We start from the raw sequence: 7,744 nt of genomic DNA on the forward strand, positions 1-7,744 counted from the left end.
CCTAAGTATCATGAGTTTATTGGTTATAACAAAGAATCTCATGAAGCTAACAGGAATTGGATCACCTAGTCATGATGATGATTAGCACATTATTAGATGTTAATGCTAATAAAATCTAGAATTCCAAGGGAATGCCTCAGTGTAGTTGCTCTCTTCGGCCTGTCTTAATCGAATGAAGAGTTAAGTGCACCTTCCGAAGTTGTTGATAAGATATTTTTTTGGGTTTTCCGGTCAGGTGTATTGAGAGAAGCACCACAAAAGCCTAATTCCCCTTTGTCCATGATATTGTATTAAAATCAGAAAAAAAAAAAAGCAAGTATTCTTCATTCCAATTGAGCCATTAAGCTGAAGCCATCATAGATTCTCTGCAGGAGGCCCCGACCATTTTATCAATGATGCAGCATCTATCAATGACAATAATAAAAAGGAGTTCAAACTCTGAGTGGAACCGGGGAACTGTTGAAGCAACAAAATTAATTGTAGGCGGTACTCGGCTTTCCATTTTAAACAAGATTTTGTCTGAATTCGAAAGTTGTTTCATTTTGAGCCGTATATAAAAACTCAATCCCTTTTTTCTTTTTGCTATATATAGGATTTGCACAACTATTCATGGAATGCTAAAATGTGCCGGAATCTTGAAAACTTGTAAGCCAAGCCCTCCACATTCAAGTGCGTCATTCATCTATAAAAGGCCACAGGATCATGGTAAAGACTCGCGATCGACATACCTTATATAGTCTGTCTAGCTTCGACATGTCGAGGCTCCTGGAACCACTTGCTGTGGGGAGAGTTATAGGAGAGGTGGTAGATAACTTCACTCCAAGCGTGAAAATGAACATTACTTACAATGGGAACAAGCAAGTGTGCAACGGGCACGAGCTCATGCCTGCTGTCATTGTTGCTAAACCTCGGGTGGAGGTTGGTGGCCAAGACATGCGTGATGCTTTTACCCTCGTACGTATATGTCCTTCTTATGCCCCCCCATTTTCCTTACGTATGTGTCCTAGCTAGCTGCATTGTGCTCTCTTATTTGCTTCTGATCTTTCTTGCCTCTTTTGTGCATTTCTTAAAGATCATGACCGACCCCGATGTTCCTGGCCCTAGTGATCCATATTTGAGGGAACATCTTCATTGGTTAGTAACGTTTTTATTTCACAGTTCTTTTTTTTTCTCTCTCTCTCTCTTCGTTTCGAACAATATATATAACTTCCTTATTTTATGTGTAGTGCTTTACATGCATCCATCTCTTATTTTGTAGGATTGTTACCGACATTCCTGGAACCACTGACACCTCTTTTGGTAAGTTTTTCAAACCAAAACATTTTGCGCAGATCAGTATTTTGGCTCTTTTATTCGTACTGATGGCTCAATGAGAGGAGGGAGAGGTTGGTTATAGGTAGGTAGTTAAACTAGTTTAACTTGGCATGATTTTGATCCAACAACAACAACTACAACAGGAAGAGAAATCGCGAGCTACGAGACCCCTAAGCCAGTCATCGGCATCCATCGCTATGTGTTTATCCTGTACAAGCAGAAGGCACGCCAGGCGGTGAAGCCACCAGCTACTAGAGACCAATTCAATACCAGAAGCTTCGCTGAAGAGAATGGGTTGGGATCACCCGTGGCTGCTCTCTACTTCAACGCCCAAAGAGAAACAGCAGCAAGAAGAAGATGAGATGAGAGCAGCAGAGCTTCATTTGAAGGTCCCCCCCCCCCCCCCTCTCCCTCAGAGTCAGCGGGCAAATTATCTTATGTTATTCCATCGGCCATGCTCCTATGCTACATATATAATATATATACATAAACCTTTCCACTCACTGGGGAAGTATCACTGGGAGTACTTATTGTTGAAGAAGAATTTGCGTGTCAGATTTTCTACACGTTTCTACTACAGTAATAGTACCAATTAACAAAAGTCATCCTCACCTTTAGCGCTTTGTTATTACCATCATTCAACTGAACTCCCTTCCCCTTATTAATGCACAACTATTGATATGCTATTTACATGTGGGAAAAGACTACCATCACCATTGGGATGATCATCGGGATCTCTGCAACTTAATTGGAGTTGCAGTATTGTGGTTCCTCCAAAAAAAAAAAAAAAAAAAATTGCAATGTGGTCCCCTACGTACCAAATCTTTGTTCAACGCATTAACGAAAAAGACGAGCTCAATCTAAGCGTCACTGTAGGAAACTGCATCTGGTATATATTTCATTGGCAGCGTACGTTCCCATCTGGTCATTAATTTGGAATGTTTTCACCTAATGTTATCTGCAAGAACTTGTTCCTCCCATTTGGAGCTTGCTACCTAAGAGCATTATTTGTTAAAAGGTTACAGCAGGCTTTCTATTTTTATATATATATATGTATACTATTGCCAGAAATCCCTTGATCGACAATTCTCCGCTGCTAAGACCGAAGATCCATGGTGAACAACTCTGCCAACTTCAACAGCACAAGCAGAAGATACTTATTAACTTGGCCAACAGGGCAGACTAGTTCAATACAGTTGATGAAAGCACGTTTATAACCAAGATGACTGGCAATCTCTGACGATACATATAAACTCCCAATCTTCTCTGTTGTAGTTTACACATTTTCTGAAGTACCATCCTTCACATAATTCCCAAAATACATGGGTACATCTTTGCTGGCTCTCGCATTTTTTCCAATGCTTCAATCAGGAAACTTGGGGCAACCCCTCCCCTAAAAAAAAAAAAAAAAAAAAAAAAACCAAGGATCTACATTTACAACCACGGCAATAACAAATTATGAAGCCAGACTGACTAGCTCGAACTTGACAAGGTATAGAGGCCACAACCACACATTTTAGAAGAATCAGTGTTTTGAGATTTGACGACATCCATCCTTGCTGCCACGATGAACCGCTATCCTACAATCAAAATTTTATTGCCAGAGAAGAAGGCAGGTGTCATCAACCAGTCAAGCGTTAATTTCTGCATTACATCGATGCTCCCTGCTGCAGCTCCTTCTGCCCCAAAACATGCTTGAACAGGTTGCCTTTCCCAATCTCACAGCCTCCAATTTGTCTGAATCAACTGATGCGGATTGTGAGGGAGTAGGAGAATCTCCTTGCGTTTGATTTTCTCCAGCTTCAAAATTAGGGCAAGGCCCATCATTGCATGTACACAAAGGAATAGCAACTGAAGGAAATGGACTACAAGTGACAGGACAGAAAAGATCTGATGAAACAGCAACTACACGGTTCTTTCTGATATCCTGTGACCCAGAAGGTGTTGACTGCTCCTGTTCTCGTGGATGTAGCATGCAAGGCGTACATAAGCCCAGAGATAGATGCAATTTACTTTCCTTTGCAGGGGTACCAGGCAGTCTACTGAAAGAGACAATACCATGTCTGCAAAGCGGGCAAGGAATAGAACCAGGTGGACCCAGCAATTCGGAAGGAATGTTGCTTGTCGAGCAAAGATAGAGTGCACATCTAACACAAAGTTCATGCCCACAGCCTAAAAAGTACACACCAGAGGCCAGGTCCAGAATTAATTGATCATGACCAGGAAAAAAAAAATGTTCTCCCTCTACACACGAGTAGCATGCATAAAATACAAGTAACCCAAAAAACTCCAATGTAGTGCATATATATCACAACTACTTTTTTGTGTATAACACATATATTGCTTCAGAGTAGCGCCCCGATCCTTCTTACTGCTAAAATGTCTATAATCACACAAACATAGAGCTGCTTTCCTACATATAGCTAGAAATGTCAAAGTGTTGCAAATTGAGGCATGAATTGCAGTTAGAAAAGGAAAGATTCCAACATCAGTGTAGGACCTACTTCTAAAGACAATTGCAAACATGATATTGCACAAAGACGGACAAAGGGCAATGATGAGAAGGTTTTCCTAATTTCACGTGCAAGCTTTAGCAAATTTATCCCTGGAAATGGTACAAGAATAATAGATTTTCGGAACACAAGAAGAATGACAGAAATCAATGCTCAGAAAAACTTCAAAAATCTCTGGGAAAATTTTTATCATTTTGGCATAAACGTGAGCAACGATCAATACAAAAGCAGAGGTGAAGACCCAAAGGTAGGATGTGCACTCTCATCTTTCAAATAATTGTGGAAACAGGAACTATTTGACTTTTAGTTATGGGGAATCGACTCTTAGAAATTAGAGCTCTTGACTTCTAATCCCCCACCCCTCTTCCTGCTTCTTAAATCCCACTCTTCCCCTGCTTAAAATTTTTTTTTAAAAATCTCATCCTTTAGAGTTGACGGGACAGGAGTTATCTCTATAGGTTAGGTAGGCTATCCATTAGCTAAAACTAGAACAAATCAAACAGCACGCCTTCTATAATGTAAGTGAAAGGGAAATCAAAAGAGAGAGAAAAGACCTTCAGCAGCTAATGAACATGCTCTTTCAAGGCAAACGGCACACGTATCGCCATCATCAGAAGGGGTTGCTGACATCTGCATCCCACACTCTCTGCAAATTTGGCAAATAATCAAGCTAATTGAATTACTTAAAGTTCTTTCTAAGAACTCAAAACCATTCTCATCATTTATCACACAGATCAATTAACTTTTCAAGCATGCTCTGAAATAGTAAAATGCTTGAACTTGTAGAGGAAAACATATACAATAGAAAGGTATTGCCACACATATATTAGAGAACCAAAATTAAAATTTACCACCTTGCAATAAGACCAGTGACCAGTAAACTGATTTTGCAGTACCTCACAAGAAAAAAGTGCAAATTTCAGTAATTACCTTGCTATGTTGAGCACGCTCATCAGAGGAAGTGATAAATAATGAGAAAAGGGGAAAACTGGGATTATTGAATTTGAATTTGGAGTCAAAAGTGGTTCAAGCCAGTGACGACCCCACATTCTGGCAACATCAAGAGGGAGCCAGCTGAAAGAAATCATGTATACATCAAGCAGGGCAACAAAAGAAATGCAAAAGATGGGGAATAATTACTATAAAATGCTCGATGATCTAAAGTAAGAATAATAATACTCAATAAATTACCCATTGCAATTTAATGTCATCCTATTGGCACCCTTTGCAAGGAGGATCTGCAGAAAAAGAAAACCGATCTAAATATAACTAGAGCACCACAAAATAGAGATGGTCAAGGAAGAACTAATCATCACCTGACAACACTTTAAATTCCCCCCACAAGCAGCATAATGCAGAGGAGTGCTTCCAGCTCCTACAAATCAAATGTTTGGCAATACATAAACACCAACCACTAGTAAGAATCACAATGTGGCTGACAATAAGATACATCCCTAACATTATAGGGAGCAAACTACCTATTAAATCCATTGAAGTTCCATAATGAAACGTCACAGCTGAGACACTGGCATGAAGATCAAGAAGCAGCTGTACACAATCAAAATATCCATTCAACGCAGCCATATGGAGTGCAGTAATTCCACCATCAGCAGCTTTATTTACAAACTTCGACAGTGCACTATCAAAAAAAAAACAAATAAATAAATAAATAAACCAGAACAACCACAGTTTGTTGTGTGGAGCTCCTACTAACATGAATTGGTACATTCAGTACATTCTTTGAAGAATACTATTTGCAGAGCCCAGTTAGTTCTGTTTCCTTCTCTAAGGGCTCCATGATCAATATTTTGAACATATACCAACATAATTTTGACAGTGCACCTTCTCATAAGCATAAAAAAGAAGAATAGAAAATAAAAGTCCAAGAACCCCGCTCTTTTTATGTATTTCTTCTTCAAGAACTCCCTTTCATCCCAAGTTGTTACACACATATTAGCAAGAAACCATCATAATCCCACAACTCAGAAATTTCTTCGGTTCAAGAATGGAGAAGAACAGTTGTAGCTTGATCGGTCCCATTAATCTTAAGATACAAAGAAGAAGACTGATGATGTCCTTATAGTAATAAGAAGAAGAAGAAGAAGAAAAAGAAGACAAAAGGAGAACGTTAAGGAGACGCACCTTTGTTCGTGCTTGCTTTTTACAATTGAAACATCGTTTGTATCACCAATTTTTTGAGTTTCCATAGATTCAAAAGGAGCACTTGGTACAAAATCAGCCACAACAAGTCTCATACATCTTACATGCCCATTCACTGCCGCAAAATGAAGAGCTGTCCTCCCACTAAGATAGTCTGCTCTTGTGACCTAAAAAAAAAATGAAGCACATAATTTAGTGGAGTTTAGATAAAAGTTCAGGTAAAAATTCTCAAGATGCAAATGTAAATATTTTTGAAGCCAACCACACCCCCAACCTAATTCCACCTGGCAAAGCTCAGTCTAAGGAGATTCATCAGTTATTTCTCAAATTTTCTTAAGTGCATGTTTGGAAAAGGGGGGCCAGGAAGAGGGTGTGATGGAGAAATTATTCAGCAAAAATGAAAACTCACATTGCATCTAAAGAGAAGAAGAGTTTGAACAACTTCCCAATGGCCATACCGACACGCCTGCATCAATGCCGTCTAAAGCAAAATAACCAGAAGAAATTTAACAGATCCGCCAATTTATCTGATAATATTGGAAAAAAAAAATAGCTATAGCAGCAATCAACTAAAAAGTGTCAATTGGGAAACAAAAAGAAGCAGCAAAATTAGTCAAGATTTAATACCTGACCGCAATAATTTCTCGAATTCGCATCAGCTCCGTTTTCAAGCAACAATGCAACAATCTGAAAATTCCCAAAACGAAGATCAAAGAGGCCAACGCAAAATGCGCCAAATTTTTTTTTTTTTTTTTTACCAAAATGCACATGATTAACTAGACCACTCGTTAAAATGGTTAATGGATTTTCAATAAAAATGCAAAAAAAAGGCTTATAAAATCAAATTGCAGCTAATTAGAAACGAACCTCGTTGTGGCCTTTAGCGGCAGCAAAGTGAAGAGGAGAATTAAGCCCACCAAAAGTTGAATACTTGGCCAGACATGGGTTGCAATCAAGCAACATCTTTGCTTCCACAAAATCGCCGTCCCTGGCCGCCGATACCAACCTCTCACCTGAGGCTGAGCACCCAAAAGAATTCCCCATCCCACCACACCCCAAAAAGAAAGTTTCAGCTATCTTCTCTTTTTATTTTATTTTATTTTATCTTTTTGAGGAGTATAACTATCAAGAATAAAATGGAAGTTGATGGGTTATGTGTATCAGTACTTGTAAAAATGGTGAGAGATTAGGTCAACTGTCGTTAAACAAAATTTCAAAAAAAGCAAGAATAAAATGGCAAGATGATGACTAACAACAGATACAAAGGGACGAAGAGGGGTTTTCTTTGTTCCTTTATTTATTTATTTATTCCCCTGCAAGGGAGATGATGTGGAAGAAAATTTTTTTTCCTTTTCTTTTTAGATGGGTTGTGGATTTTAGGCCACGGGAGTGGGATATGGGGGGAAATTTTCCAGTGGGGATCTTTTTTTTTTTATTTATTTTTTCTTCTTCTTCCTGGATTTGTAAGTTTGGAATTAGAGGGTTGGAGTGTGGAACACTTTATACCCCCAATGTCGACTATATTGAAGTTGAAGCACCAGTCTATAATTATGACAGCGAAACTGTTTTGCTTTGAGAAAACAAAGAGAGAAGAAAGAGGAGAAAGATGTGGGGGGACTCTTTGCTGACTGTTGAAATGTGATGCCAATTTTCAAGGCAAACTTTAACTTTTTCTTTTCTTATTGGCTTTTTTATATTAGGAACGAAGAAAGGGGAAAAACATGAAGACTATTATATACTCGTAATTATATATATAG

At 38.8% G+C, this 7,744-nt stretch overlaps 2 protein-coding genes across 3 annotated transcripts; one reads left to right on the forward strand and one right to left on the reverse strand.

Moving 5' to 3' along the window:
* The first annotated feature begins 729 nt into the window (after positions 1-729).
* LOC113729559 (CEN-like protein 1) lies at positions 730-1,912 on the forward strand. Its single transcript, XM_027253838.2, has 4 exons — positions 730-954; positions 1,073-1,134; positions 1,259-1,299; positions 1,458-1,912. The coding sequence occupies exons 1-4, from the start codon at positions 754-756 to the stop codon at positions 1,673-1,675; spliced, it is 522 nt and encodes a 173-aa protein (XP_027109639.1). The 5' UTR covers positions 730-753; the 3' UTR covers positions 1,676-1,912.
* A 515-nt stretch (positions 1,913-2,427) lies between these two features.
* Positions 2,428-7,540, reverse strand: LOC113730093 (E3 ubiquitin-protein ligase XBAT33). Of its 2 annotated transcripts, none has more exons than XM_027254552.2 (10): positions 6,855-7,540; positions 6,615-6,674; positions 6,397-6,468; positions 5,970-6,154; positions 5,306-5,466; positions 5,144-5,202; positions 5,019-5,065; positions 4,758-4,901; positions 4,382-4,473; positions 2,428-3,486 (listed from the first exon to the last, which is right to left on the reverse strand). In XM_027254552.2, the coding sequence occupies exons 1-10, from the start codon at positions 7,029-7,031 to the stop codon at positions 2,945-2,947; spliced, it is 1,539 nt and encodes a 512-aa protein (XP_027110353.1). In that variant the 5' UTR covers positions 7,032-7,540; the 3' UTR covers positions 2,428-2,944. The 2 variants fall into 2 exon arrangements, with proteins under 2 accessions (XP_027110353.1, XP_027110354.1); XM_027254553.2 differs by having other exon boundaries at positions 2,538-3,486; positions 6,397-6,514; positions 6,855-6,934.
* Positions 7,541-7,744: the final 204 nt, after the last annotated feature.

The sequence above is a fragment of the Coffea arabica genome, chromosome 2e, assembly GCF_036785885.1.
Source record: "Coffea arabica cultivar ET-39 chromosome 2e, Coffea Arabica ET-39 HiFi, whole genome shotgun sequence".
Taxonomy (NCBI): Eukaryota; Viridiplantae; Streptophyta; class Magnoliopsida; order Gentianales; family Rubiaceae; genus Coffea; species Coffea arabica.